This window comes from Hemicordylus capensis, chromosome 3 (genome assembly GCF_027244095.1).
Source record: "Hemicordylus capensis ecotype Gifberg chromosome 3, rHemCap1.1.pri, whole genome shotgun sequence".
Classification (NCBI taxonomy): domain Eukaryota; kingdom Metazoa; phylum Chordata; class Lepidosauria; order Squamata; family Cordylidae; genus Hemicordylus; species Hemicordylus capensis.
Window position 1 is genome coordinate 198264465 of NC_069659.1, and position 15291 is coordinate 198279755.

At 44.8% G+C, this 15291-nt stretch overlaps 1 protein-coding gene across 24 annotated transcripts in view; it reads right to left on the reverse strand.

The window, feature by feature from the left end:
• Positions 1-2055: 2055 nt before the first annotated feature.
• The window catches only part of CAMK2G (calcium/calmodulin dependent protein kinase II gamma), a 263893-nt gene continuing 250657 nt past the window's right edge, over positions 2056-15291 (reverse strand). For all 24 annotated transcript variants that reach the window (XM_053310722.1, XM_053310719.1, XM_053310724.1 and 21 more), the window contains 3 exons: positions 14889-14983; positions 12460-12705; positions 2056-4601 (listed from right to left, as the gene is read on the reverse strand). In XM_053310722.1, the coding sequence (XP_053166697.1) occupies positions 12473-12705; positions 14889-14983 (328 nt within the window). In that variant the 3' untranslated portion in view covers positions 2056-4601; positions 12460-12472. The remainder of the gene's footprint in view (positions 4602-12459; positions 12706-14888; positions 14984-15291) is intronic.

Consider the following 15291-nt stretch of genomic DNA (forward strand, 5'->3'; position numbering starts at 1 on the left):
GTGGCCACACTATAGATTTGTCTAATGGCATTATAATCATTATATTATAATGGCATTATAGATAGACCACATCTATCTATGTGGTCGCTAAAAGTAGACACCGACTTGATGGCCCTTAATCAATCAATCAGTCATAATCTTAACCATTTTACTTTCAATCCCATTTCAAATGATCCCTATCGTGGAATTTGCCTTTTTCAAGCTGTTGTGCACTGAACTGACATTTTCAGTGAGCTGTCCACCACAACCCCAAGATCCTTTTCCTGGTCAGTCACTGATAGCTCAGAACACATCAGTGTGTGTGTGAAGTATGGATTTTTTTGCCTCAGTATGCATCATTTTATAATTACTTAGATTGAACTATATGTGCCATTTTGATGCTCACCCACCCAGTTTGGAAAGATCCTTTTACAGCTCCTTGAAATTGGTTTTGAATTTAACTACCTTAAATAGTATAGTGCCATTTGCATATTGGGATACCTTGCTGTCACCCCAATTTCTAGATCATTTATGAATAAATTAAAAAACACTGGTCCCAATAGAGATCTCTGGGGTGGGGTGTGTGTGGGACTCATTCACTTTTTACCTCTCTCCATTGTGAAAATTGTCCATTTATTTTTACCCTCTGTTTTTTGTTCTTCAACCAGTTACTAATCCATGAATCAACCTGTCTCCTAATCCCTTGACTACTATTTTTATCCTAGAGCCTTTGATGAGGGATCTTGTCAAAAGCTTTTTGAAAGTCCAAGTATACTGTGTCAACTAGATCACCTCTATCTACAAGACTGTTGACACTCTCAAAGAAATTCAAAAGGTTAGTTATGCAAGACTTACCTTTGCTGAAGCCAGCAAGGCTTATTGTTCTTTATGTTCAACACTTTTATCTTTAATTATGCTTTCCATCAATATATCCAGAACAGACATTATACTAACTACCCCTCCCCCACCACTTCCCTTTTTATAAATTTGTGTTACATTGGTTACTTTCCAGTCCTCTGGCACAAAGTCTGATTGTAGGGACAGGCTACATATTTTTGCTAGAAGATAAGAAATTTCATATTTGAGTTCTTTAAGAACTCTTGGGTGAATGCCACCTGGACCTGGTGGTTTGTTAATTTTTGAAGCTTTTATCACTTCTATTTCACTCTTGTAACTTCTATTTCACTCACTTCTTAAGGCTCCCCGCTGAGAAGCTCAGTCCAGGCAAAGGTATATGCTCTGTATTCTCTGTCATGAAGGTAGATGCAAATAATTTGTTCAGCTTCTCTCTAATCTCCCCATCCACCTTAACAGGGGCCATTGTGAGGATGGGTTCAAAGAATCCAGGCCACCATTGAAAAAAGCCACCGAAGCCCACAGAGGGGGCATGGCTCAGGCTCTGGAAGATCCCTGAGTGAACTATTCCCTGTCCATTTCAGGCAGTGCTTGCTGCCTGATAGCATTTATTTCTCTCTCCCCCCCTTGCTGGACGGAAAGGGAAATAAAGGCTGTCTGAAATGGACAGGGCAAGAGCTCGTTCGGTTTCTCTGAAGCTCGAGCCACACTCCCGTGCACGTGACATCACAAGCATGGGATGTCACTAGAGGAGCCGCCGTTTGGCTGGCTCTGCGCCTGCTTCTTAAGCAACCCTTTCACTGTCCTGTCATCTAATGGTCCAACCGCCTCCCTGGCAGATTTCCTGCTTCTGGTGTATTTCAAGTGTTTATTTTACCACAAGGTTTGGTGTAATTAAACATTAAACTAAACATCACACCTAAGCTTGTCCCCCATAAACAGGCAAGAGATGCATCATGACTGAAATGATATAAAAGCCAGAAATGTTTTTAAAAAGATTCTATTGAACCTCTTATTTTAGGAGGCATAATTTGCTTTGTTGAAATATTTATCCTTTTTCTCAAGGTGATCTATAATATTCACTCAAACTAAGCAGTTTCATCACGAACAATATATCAATGAATGTGTTGCCTACATAAGCAGATTCAAGAAAGCAGAGTGTGTCTGAACAGTCCCAAGCCCCATTTTCCCAGGAACTCAGGAGAATATAAGACTATCATCTGACCTTTTGCACCATTTAAATGTTATTTTATTAAATATTTTCAGTTCAAGGTTTCATTATAACAAAGCTATGAAGGTTCTACCAACATTCAGGAAAAAAAATCTAACTTGTTTTCAATTATTTCTCTATCATGCAAAATTTTTGCATCAAACATCTTCCATTTCCTGTTTAAAACATGATATAATATTATATAGATGCTTACATTAACCCCATAAGAGAATATTAAGAATGCTAAGGTCTATAGCTGTGTTTGATAATGGCCATACCAAGCTAAGGTTCTCATTAAATTAGAACATGTCTTAAAGACTGTGCAAAAACAAAGACAAAAAACCCCAACTCAAACTGTTCAAAAAAAAAAATCATTTTTGAAGGATGCAGATACTTAATACAGAGGGTTTATCATTAATAGTTGTCAGATAAAGAGACAAGGAAAGATCAGACCTAAATGCATGCAGAATTTGTCTTTTAAAAAGGCTGCATAACTAATTTCCCATTCCTCACTTTGTGGCTTTATTGTTTTTTTAAAAACCCTGAAAAAAATTATCAAGGCTTTTCTTTGTTACCTCATTCAATATCTTAGTGCTGTCTAAGTATGTTCCATATATAAAAATCTAGTTTAGTCTTTGTAACAACATTCCTTCCCCACTCCTCCCTTCATTAACTCTGATTGAGATTGAAAGAGGAAGGAGGAAGGTTTGTGTGCACAAACCTTCCAAAGGGTGGATGCCTTTTTCCTGCACAGGGAATAAGCTAGGATAAATGATGTGGGACTGAACTCGCTATTTCTCTTTATCAGGCTCAGAAGCTGGGATGTCAATTTACAGAGCAGAAATTCATCCCCTTCCTTCCATCACTCTGTTCCATGGGATCAAGTGATAACTTTCTATTGTACTCAACTCTATTAAAAAGTTGACTCCCTCCTATTCTGCTCAATACTATCTGGGCAGCAAACATTCTGGAATCCATGTCCCCAAATTTAGTGACTGGGCATGCAAAAAAAGAAAAAAAAGCTTTGGTACCCCTTCTGGACGGGATGCACAGAAAGCTATGGCGTAAAATCTGAATTCAAAAATTGAGTGAGCCTAAGGCAGCTTCCATCTCACTTCTTCTCAGAAAGAGATAAACCAATGGTCTGAATTTAAACCTGTTAAATGTTTCCCACATAGGGAACAAACAACATGGATCCCTCTCCTTAGTAGCAAAAGAGATGAATGGGGCAATGCAAAATGGAAGCCCACTAGCTATGTGGAGTGTTTAAGGTTTCTTCTCTACCAGAGGAAACTGCAGCAGAAACTGTAGAACCCTCTGTCTACAGCAAAATGGAGGTTCTGATTCAATGGCTTACTGAGTAAAAATGCCACCATGGATGGGAAGGAGGGTTACAAAAAATCCAATGGAACAAGAGGAAACAAAGCAATGATGTCAGATGGACTGGGCTAGTGGAAAAAAAACAACACACGTGCCTGAAGCTGCTGGCTCCCTTTGCTAGTTAATCAGAAAACAAATCAGTCTGAAAAACCAGCTAGCCCCATTATTGTAGGGGTGCATATATATCTATTTCAGTATAAAACACAAACTAATTTACACACCGTACAGAAAGCAAAACGCATGTGTGTGCAAATTTTCAGGGCAGAATGTAACACTAAGTTTTCCAACTGTTTCCTAAGGAGCACATAGTCTGCAACACTCTGGATCCCATCTATTCTAAACAGAATAAAATAAAATAAAAAGCCATTCATATACTCTCTTCCTCTAATATATCTTTGCTCTTAAACTTTACCCTTATAAGCTGACTTCACACCTCCAAGGAGTGGCTGTTTCTAAAAATCAGTGCATCTCTGAAGAGCAAGCTCCTATGCTTTTTAAACCAGCTCGTACTTGTTCCTTAAAACATTCTTGTTCATTTTATGCAGTCCATTAGTTGGAGCCAGTGGCTGAGCAATCAGCTGACTGCTGCATCTCCACCGCTGACACTTGGGCTCAAGTCAGTCTGCTGGATGGCAGAGGGGTGAGCAATGTCCTCCTTCCACTTTGCCCCTTTTCTCTATGCTGGCCCTGGGGAGCCCCCCGCCGGCCACATCTCATTGATTAAAGTTGCAGCATAGCCTGAACGCAATGTTAGTTCCCACCGTGCCTTTACAGAGTTCAGCATTCTGCTGCCCAAGCTGCCTTCTCTCCCTCTTCTTTGCTCCGGTTCTGAAAGATGCTCCAGCTGCTGCCCCATCATCAGACCTGGAGAGGAGGCGCTGGACACTCCGTCATGGATGATGATCTCTTCTATACAAACAATATGGGTTTCTCTCAAGATTTAAAACACACCTTCGTACAGCAGAAACAGACACGATGGATCCATGGAAAAACAACAGAAAGGCGGCAGCGCCCGGAGCATCAGATTCATGCAGGGTTTCGTGCATTTGGCTGCTGCCGGTTTGTAATTCATATTTTTTTAAACGTCAAAACGAACATGACCGTCGCTGTAATTCAGGCACTCCAGAGCTGCTTGCTGAGAAGATATTGCCCTCCCGCTGAGTATCTCCGAAAGCGGCTGCAGACAGAAAGAGGGGACACATTTGAAGGGTGGGAAAACAGAAGGGAAATACAGCCAAGTTAGTGAAACAGCTTACACAAGGAGCTCTGAGGTCTAAATAGGCACATCTGGACTGAAGCTGGAACGTCTCAATTTGAGGGGATGCATTCATACCCTATGAGGCAAATGATAGTTGGAAGGTGTGCTCCCTACAATGATTTACCAATCTGAATGTTCTCGTCACAATAAAGAAGGAACCCAATAAAGAAGGAACAAAGAAGATTGTTTTTAATGAAAGGCGGTATATAACGTCAACAATAAATAAATAAATAAATAAATAAATAAATAAATAAAACCAACCCACCCTGGAATAACATGTAACAGATCAGTATACAATTCTGTGCAATCTGTGCAATTCTGAATCAGTTGTTCAGTTCTGTATCTCTGTCAGAGGAAGGGCTAGGGCTACTGAGTAGCCAGCACAATTAGGCAGATTTCCCCCCTCTTAAAAAAATAAAAATAAAAATAAAAATAATAATAATCACCCACTCAACAGGTTATCTGAACACTGAAGTTAACTATGGCATATACTAGCCAAGAGTCTGCCCCCTCCTGCTTAAGTAGAATTGGAAGCTGGTTAGCCAATTCTAGATAAGGATGAACCCTAGTTAGTATTCATGGTGCATAATAGTAGTGCTAACGTAATGCTTATCCACAGTTAGCAGTCAGTGGAGAAAGGACAAGGGGAATTAGCCAGAGAGAAGGTGCTGCCGGTGGGGGGGTGGTTGGTGGGAGAGGGGAAGAATGCAAGATCAAGGTTGCCCAGCATTATATATGTACCATCTCAACCAAGTATGCTACAGTGCATGAACATAACAACAGCCCTGCTGGATCAGGCCCAAGGTGCATCTAGTCCAGCATCCTGTTTCACATAGAGTTCCACCAAATGTTTCAACCCACTGGCGTCGGGGCGGTAGCTGATTGGGGCGGTAGCGTATCTCCCTGCCACCCTGTTGGTCGGATATGGCTGGAAGTCCCGCACGCGTGTCACCACATCTTGTGGCAGAGAATTCCACAAGTTGTGTGAAAAAGTACTCCTTTTGTTGATCCTAAATTTCTTGGCAATCAATTTCATGAGAAGACCACTGGTTCTAGTGTTATGCGAGAGGGAGAAAATTTTCTATCAACCTTCTCCACATTTTATAGACCTCTATCATATCTCCCCACAGCCATCTTTTTCTAAACTAAAAAGCCCCAGGTTTTATAGCCTTGCCTCATAAAGAAGGTGCTCCAGGCTCCTGATCATCTTGGTTGCCCTCTTCTGCACCTTTTCCAGTTCTACAATGTCCTTTAGATGTGGCGACCAGAACTGTACGCAGTACTCCAAGTGTGGCCACACCATCGCTTTGTATAAGGACATTCTAATATTAGCAGTTTTATTCTCAATCTCCTTCCTAATGATCCCTAGGATGGAATTGGCCTTTTTCACAGCTGCCGCACATTGAGTCGGCACTTTCAATGAGCTGTCCACAATGACCCCAAGATCCCTCTATTGGTCAGTCACCGGCAGCTCAGATCCCATCAGTGTATATGTGAAGTTGGAGTTTTTTGCCCAATATGCCTCACTTTACACTTGCATTGTAAATCAACTGAACTGCATTTGCCATTTTGTCACCCACTCCCCCATGTTGGAGAGATCCTTTTGGAGCTCCTCACAACCCGAAATGGTCCCTTGCTATCTCTGTTCCCTGCACCTTTAAACTGTGAGAAAATTGTAGTGGTTTCTTTAAAAGAACAGGATAGAAGAAGTTGGGAGGGTACATGCCCAGATGCAGAAAAAGTATAATTTACGAAGAGTTCGCTTAGCATGCACAGCATTACTGCATTCCCTCCACCACTGGAGATTTCAAATGAATTCAGAAATTAGCAGAATAGGGGAAGGACGGCCTATCGCTATACACCTGGCCTTGTTCTAGCTCTGTAACTGCAGACCAAGGCATAGATGAAGGGCATCAGAGTGTGGTGCTGCTTGTAACCTGGCACTGCAAACAGCTAGAGATAAGCTCCTTCCCTGGAGCTTAAATATTTAGCTCCTGCAAAACTTAATCCTTTCCCTATTGTGTGGGCTTACAGTTTTGAGTTGTCTCCCTGTGCCATTTCTAGCATTCTTCTGTAGCTGTCAGAGCGAAATCTGCAACCAGTTCTAGGTGTTGGGTGTGTTTTGTATCTGAAGGTTTTTGTTTTTGTTTTTTTAAACAAACATGTCCAAGGTTCATTGAGCTCACACAATGGGTCTTTGGTGTCCAGCAGATAGCAAATTCTTACCTGAATAATTCCAGTTCTTCTTGAGGACAAGAAGATATTTAACACTGGGCTAGGCCCAGCCTCTAGGGAGTGGGAAAAGAAAGGAAAGATTGTGCCGTTGAGTCAGTGTTGACTCCTGGCGACCACAGAGCCATGTGGTTTTCTTGGTAGAATACAGGAGGGGTTTACCATTGCCATCTCCCACACAGTGTGAGATGATGCCTTTCAGCACAGTCATATTCTGGGGAACACACCAGCGGGGATTTAAACCAACAGCCTCTTGCTCTCTAGGCAGGTTGCTTCCCCACTACACCATTAGTGGGAAGCAAAGCTAAAATGCTCTGCCTGGGAAACTGGACCTCCTACCGATTTCCAGGATAGCTAAGCAGTGTTTACACTGAAACAATGAAGAACAGAGACAACTGCACACAAAGTGGCCACGACATAGAATTGCCACTAGAAACACTACAGCTACGTCCAGTATCTTGATAGACAGTAGGACATGGCTCTTCCTCTGCAAAAAGATATTCAGAACAAAGGACAGCAAACCTGTCAGACCAGGATTCAAACAACTATCAGGGTGAGTCGAATGCTCTCCTGCCTACAAATATTTGCCAGGTAAGAATTTCCTTTTCTCCCCTTGTAAGCAGGGAGGCCTCAACACTGTGATAGATAAAAACTGTGCATCACAGAATAGGAACTAGTCCTCCACACTCAAATAGCCTGCAAACTATTCATCCCAGGGACACTTTAGGATTGTGTTCAAGAGCAACCTCAATCAAGGGGTTTGATACCTTAGCCTCATAGGCTATTTAAGACCCAAGAGGTTGCCCTACAGATCTCTTCAGCGGAGTCCTCTCAGAAGGCTGCAGAAGCAGTTGTGCCCCAGAATATCTTCTGGAACCTGCAGGTTTGAGGTGGTGTCTCCTAGTACAATGCAATCCCTTAACCAACAAGACAGGCTTTCCTCTGAAAGGAATGGGCAGCAATTTTTAATTTAGGTCAGTTCCTTGATTTCTAGGGAGATTCAAGATCCTTCCGGCCATCTAAAGAATGCTTGTTTTTTCTAATAAGATATAGTGGCCAAACTTGCAAGTAATGCACCCACTCATCTCCAGGTTCAATCCAGCTGCTTGTGCCCCCATCAGAATCTCCATTAATCCTAGGATGATCTCATACTACTACAGTTAATACTAAGGCACATAGTCTATGTATAAATGGCTCACCGTAGAACCAAGCCTTATGGGGTGAACAGAACAAAGAACCAGAGTGCCCTGAACAAGGCAGTGAAAGCTGCAATCTTCTCTACGGAGCCAGACCCTTGGTCCATCTAGCTCAGTATTGTCTACACAGACTGGCATTGGCTTTTCCAAGGCTGCAGGCAGGAATCTCTCTCAGCCCTATCTTGGAGATACCAGGACAGGAACTTGGGACCTAGATGCTCTTCCCAGATGGAATCCCAGTGCGGCTCCATCCCCTAAGGGAATGTCACTACCATTATGTCACTACCAAGGAGGGTATAGGATTGTTGGCTTTGTCCCCTGCCCTGAAAAAAAGTCCTACCGATATCCAAGCTGCTGGCCCTGGTAGGTCATTTCTGGATCTCTGAGCTGGATCTCTAGTTGTGATCCAGGGGCTATGTAGAGAAGCTTCTGCAAAGTCTACTGATTATACGGAGTCTTGGTGACTCAGGCTTGCAAAAATGGAACTAGTCTCCACCCCAAAGGTCGTGTTTACTCTCTTCAAATGTAAAATTGCTCTGATGTCCTGATTTCTTTGGAGTGGTGAAGTAAAGAGAACATCCTCTAGAAGCACTCCTCATCTGGCATGAGCTTTATGAGCTCTGTGTCTAGGAGACATAGCCTTGGAAACTTTAGCATGCCTTTTAAAGTTGTTTGAAAATGGTGAAGGGGACGAACCAACTCAAAGAGATACGAGAGAACTCTAGGTGTAGATTTCCAACACCACTTTCATAACATAGTTGTCTAATATGTATTCTCTCCCAGGGTGTACAAACTTCGAACTTCTCCTCCTCACTGGAGATGTGAAGGCCGAGTGAATCCTCTAGTCAGGAGGAAGAAAACTGCTTACTAGAACACTTAATTCCCACAATCACCATTCTGCTTGGAGCCAATCGCCTGGTTACATTTCCTACTATAGTATGGCTAGATTGGATGAGAGGGACATAGGGAATGTTGGGGCTATAAGGCTTTTTGTCTTCATTTTTTCAAGCAGGCACGTTGATACATTTTCTAATTTTTAGTCACAACCAATTCTGCATTGAGAAGATCCCCAAGCAGCAAGAGAAACACAAGAAAGCCTGACTTTGGAAAAATGTCTACTCTCCAGAGATGTTGCCACACACTGTGCCTGGACACAGTGTTGGAGACTAAATGTGTTCTCATCTGTAAGACGTCCAACAAAGACAATATGCCCTTGAGGCCATCCTTAACTTGCTTGGAGATATGAGAAATGGCAGTGAAAGCACTACCCACATAAAGGTAGTTCTGGCAAAAAAGAAAAGAAAAGAAAATGTCTTAGTATAAGATGCACCTAGTACTGCTGCAGACAAGCAAATCCTCTGCAAAGTGCTATCTCCACTCTGCAATTTTGGTAAATGAGAAGGATTACTTCTGAGGTTAACAGTGGTTATTGCAGTATTTTTCTTAGGAATTGTCAAGTCTAACATAATATCCTCTGGAGGAACATACAACTCTTGAAAAAAGTGGTGGTGGTTTAAACCTAGCAAGCTTACTCTACACTGGGGTGTGTGTGCATGACTGGAGCAGAACTGACAGCTAGGCTTGCCTTGAAAAATTTAGATTTAGGCACTGGATGGTCCTCTGGAAAGGAAGGGCATAATTGACCTACATCAGTAATTAAATGCTCCAGTGAAAATAGTTTGTTGGGTTGAGGATGTCTAGTGGTCCAATCACCCTCTTCCTTCACCCTGTTGGAATCTGGGAGTGTACAGAAAAAATACCAAAAAGAACCTGCTCTGATTCCACTGAGTTCTTAACGGAGGCTGGAGAAGCAGTTAAAATTAGACTTTTTGTAGAAATTGGGCCACACACATTCTTTTGGGGTGAAGGATGGATACTCTTTTTCCTTCTTAAGAGAAACATCTGGTGATAAACTCCACCTGATTAGGAATAAGGGTTGGCACCCTATCATCCCTGGGAGGAAGGAGGCAATGGAAATAAGCTACAAGTGTTATGGAATGGTATTGCCTCAGAAGCAGACCCTACCCATACTGTGGTGAGAAAATTGCGACTTCTTCAGCACCAGTTATCTTGACTTCAGCCAAAAGAAAAACTGGCACCATGGACAATTGCCCAGAGAATGTAGCAAGGCAGAGACACTGCATAAATGGGAATGAGAGTGTATTCTTGTCTGAACAGGAGTTGGCAACACTCACCAGCTCATCACGAATCCTCTAGTTGTGTGCCCGAACCGGTCCGGCAGCCATTCCAAAGAATGGCCGAACTGCCGGACCGGTCCGGCCCTGCCTGGTTCGGGTCCGGGTGGGGGGTATGTCTTTAAGGGCGGGGAGGGCTTGCTTAGCCCTCCCGCCTCCTTGCCCCCGCCAGCGCCCGTATTGTACAGTATAGGGGCGCTGGAAACCAGCCGCCCCCCCACCGCTGCCGCGGCGAAATAACCCCTAAAACCAGCCAGCCCTCCCTCCCTCCCAGCTAGCTGTCCGCCCGCCCGCCCACCCACTCACCCAGTCGCTCACCCGGTCGCTGGATAAAAAGCGAGAGGAGCTCCGGCACAGAGCTCCTCTCGCTTGGAAGGCCTCCAGCAGAATTGTGGCTTGCGCGCGCCGCAAACCACGCCGTTCTCCGGAGGCCCGGTCTACCCGCCGGGAAAGGGCCGGGTAGACCGGGCCTCCAATCGCTGGGTAGACCGGGCCTCCGGCGATCGGAGGCCCGGTCTACCCAGCGATCGGAGGCCCGGTCTACCCGCCGGGAAAGGGCCGGGTAGATCGCCGGAGGCCCGGTCTACCCAGCGATCGGAGGCCCGGTCTACCCGGCCCTTTCCCGGCGGGTAGACCGGGCCTCCGGAGAACGGTGTGGTTTGCGGCGCGCGCAAGCCACCATTCTGCTGGAGGCCTTCCAAGCGAGAGGAGCTCTGTGCCGGAGCTCCTCTCGCTTTTTATCCAGCGACTGGGTGAGTGGGTGGGCGGGCGGGCGGACAGCTAGCTGGGAGGGAGGGAGGGCTGGCTGGTTTTAGGGGTTATTTCGCCGCGGCGGCGGCGGCGGGGCGGCTGGTTTCCAGCACCCCTATACTGTACAATACGGGCGTTGGCGGGGGCAAGGAGGCGGGAGGGCTAAGCAAGCCCTCCCCGCCCTAAAAACAAGGCCCCCCTTTGGTGCCGGTCCGGACTTCTCCGGACCGTGCACATCCCTAGAATCCTCTATGGCAGGGATCCCCAATGTTGTGCCCCCAGATGTTCAGACTAACTTCCATAATCCCCAGGCCCAGCGGCCTTTGGCTGGGGATTATGGGAGTTGAAGTCCAAGAACATCTGGGGACCCAACGTTGAGGATCCCTGCTCTATGGTACCCAACAAAATGTCCCTCTCTGCCATGGTGCCTGACAGGCTGAGCCACTGGCTCCACTGATCTCTGCTACAAAATGTAGGGTCGTAGTGGGAGGAAGAAATTTGTTCACTTCTTGTGCTGTGAAGGGAGCATCTGAGAAAGAGGTTGGTTGTATCACACTTTCCCTGGCATGGAGGGCGAGGAACAGGGAGACCAGAAGAGCTATTTCCTGTTCCTGCATGTCTGAAGTGGCTTTCCGGGTTTATTCCACCTCCACTACTTTTTTCCTCCAACACACTTTTTAAAGAGCTCCTGAGCTCCCAAAAAACCAAAACCTTGCTTCTCTATTACAAGCAAGAAGCCAAACTGGGAACAGATGGGAGGTCCCTGCCTCCGAGGAAGAGGCTTTTAGCCCTGCATTCCTGGAGGGAAAACCTAACTTGATGTTGAATGCCCTTCTGCTTATAAGCTTGTGCAGTCTTACCCAGCTCTGCCCGTAAGAGGAAAGGTCAGCGAGATCAGCCACACCAGTCAAGGGTGCCTCCTTATACCAATAGACCAGAGGCAATACTCACTGACCCCTCTTAAGCTTCCTGATCAGGGTTGCCGGTCTGAAAAACAAGCCTTTGACTTGCAATATCCTCAGCCTGATAGGATCTGGTCTGATGCATTCAGAATGCTTTGAGCATCATTGCTGGGAAATAGTGGCTGAAGTCAAACTATTTAGCAAAGTGATTTGAACTGCAAGTCTCTCTGTAGTTCCCCGTCATGCGTTGCCTTCTCCAGACTCTCCCACTTCCCCTACTTTAAATCAGCTGTTTTCAATGGATTTTTACTTTCCCACATTTTTTTTACTTTTGATTTAGTATGTAGAAGAAAAAACAGGACCTCCAGCTTTTTTGTCTGATCCACCCACCCCCAAACCTTAACAAACAGATGATTCTGTGATAGCTCAGCCAGCCAGTTCACAAACACTTTCTCCGTTGCAGACATCTTTCCGTATTCATGGGCCTTCTGGCCAAACATACCCATGTTTCAGCTTCACTGCAGCGGAGCTGCTGGAGCCCCAGAACAGTGGTAGTGGACATTCAGCCACTTGCCATCACGGCGGTGCCAGACGCGGGTCTCTTCAGACTGTGTGGTGCGAGGCCGGCCTTGGCCGTCAATATACTGTGTCAAGCGGATGTAGGCAATGCAGGCAGCATCATCGCCAATAACGTGAACGTGGGGGTTCAGGATGGTGGTGTGGATTGGCTTGCTGTTCTTGGACAGTACTGAGGAGACATGTAAAACCGTCAGGATTCACCAAGAGAAACAGTTCTGTGCAGTTACTGCTCTGGCTGCCTTGTTTAATGTACCATCCATCCCTTCATTCTCATCCTAGTCAGTTTGAAATACAGCATCCCAACCCACAAAGATTCCAGTGAACTTGCCAGCTTTTATTTTCCAAATTACTATTATTATTTGGAGGAACAGGAGTATATTTGTTCCTCCAAATAATAATATACGCTCTAGTTTTATGTAATGTTTTTTGTTGTACAGTCTGATCTACAATCGTAATAAAGTTTATCTGTCTATCCAAATAATAATAATAACACCTCAGAAACCTACCATAAAGCCAAAAAGACTCATTTTATCCCCTTTTCTACCGGAAGATGTAGTGTTCCTACATTTAGGAACACTAGATGTAGGAACACTCTCAGAATTCACCGGTGGGACTCACAGCTGCAACTTCTTTTGAAAGAGAAAGCTTAACACTAGGAGTTGGCCAGGAGACCTCAGTAGAGGTTGTCTGGCTCCAGTCTCAGGAAAATACAGGATTCTCAAAATCCTGATCAGGAAGTCATACTAAATGTTTGATATGCTATAGAAGGTATGTTGGAGGCTTCCAAGTGACTTCAGCTGCTAGTACTTCAGATCCTGGATACATATTTCACCCATCCTCTGAAAAGCATAAGCCAGGCGCCGATTCCCAAGAATTCTGGAGGCAGACAAAGAGGAAATGGAAAAGGAACGGCTGTCCCATTCCCCCACTGCTTGACTACTTGGGATTACCAACTAATTGTTCCTACGTTTTCCTCCCTATCCCTGGCGAAATGAGCTACTAAGGAGAAATAAGGTAACCTAGGATGGAAGGAATGGTCCAGCAGCTCTATTCTGTCAAGCTTCCTTTGCCTGTTTCTGGGAGAAGCCTTTCAGAATTCTCAACTGTTTCCTGGCTTACACATGGTTACTTTTCATGCGACAGGTGTAACATGCAGCAGCTAGGATCTGGGTCTCAATTATGATGCTCACTTTGCTCAGCTACCTTTTTCTCCCCAGATGTTTGATTTGCTTGCCACAAGGGAAATTCCATCTCTCTAAAATTACCCTAAAATAAATGTGTGGGCAGGACTGTCCTTAGGGCATGGCAAGCAGGGAGACTGTCCCGGGCCCCGCTCTTTTAACCCCTATTAGAATTAACTGGAAGCGGGCCCTGCACTGGCTGATTTGCCCCGGGCCCCGCACCCCACCACGGCTCTCTGAGGACAGTCCTGTGTGTGGGATGGCTGAGGAAGGGATACAAGGGGTATCCTTCAAAGCTGTGTCATCTCGCCTTCATTCCTATGTATGTATGTATGTATGTTCTCCTAAAGTGTGTCAGGGAGGCTGCAATGTCTTTTATTTGAACAGTGTTTATGCCTTATGGGCAACAACATTGCTTCCTGTAAAGAAACAAACCAAAATGCTCCAACTTGAATCAAACTGCATTTTCTAAAGGTAGTCCAAAGACAGAAAGATCACTAGGGATGAGCTGATTTCCCCTGGTTTATGGGCTCTCCCTGCCCTGCATTTCACTCCCCCTAAACTCTGGCTTACTTAGAATTCCAGAACTGGGAAATGTGTAGTTTGCCACAATGTTTATTTCCTTCAGTTCATCTGTACCTTCTCTCCTCGCTGTGTTGCTGATTAGCACATGCACATTACAAAATGTACACAATTACAAAAGTAATTTAAGAAGGAATCTTCGTGAAACTATATATACAGCATCAAGAAGTTTGCTTTCTGCAATGTTTTATCAATGTGCATGTGGGCGGGGCGGGGGTGGGGAGAGACAAATGAACTGAAAGCTGTGGCAAACTGCACAGGGACAGTGCTGTGTACCAGACTCAGAAATTAAAAGACACACAAGGAACAAATGGAGGACTCCTAATGCAGCGGTCCCAGTTCTGAAACAAGGCCAAGTAACTTGAAACTCCAACATCTTGGAAGGAACTTGAATAAGAAGAAATTGGGAAGCATTTCTAGAAGAATATAGAGGCTCACCTAATCACTACTGTAATCACTGTAACAATAAACCCCCCACTGACATCTAGCTCAAACCTGGTCTTGAAACCTCATAAGGACCACAGCTTTTTCCTACTTGGGCAGAAAGGTCAATAGGACATATTGGTGTTGCCAGTTACCCTCCACTCACAATTCTCGAAGTAAAACTTGTGGAAGTCCATCCCCTCCACGAGGTTTCCCAGTGCTTCTGGTTCGAATGAGGTCAGCCCAGGATCACAGATCTTCCTACAACACAGAAAGTCATCCTGTCTAGTTGGCATCTAATCTTCAAGATCATTTGTCAAATACCTACACCACACGGACTACTAACACTGTACAGTTTTGATGCAGAAGGTTTCCTAGGGAGCTTCCCTGTACAGAGGCAGAAGCCTGCACTACTTCAAATGTTATCCTCCCATCTCCAGAGTCACAAGCAATCTGAGGCTTCAAAACTAGGAGTCTCCTCCTGTTCCTACCTTCTCTTGGAATGACAAGATAGATCTTGAAGGAAGGAAATCTTGTCGGAAGGAAAGTATTCCACAGTTTTGAGGGGT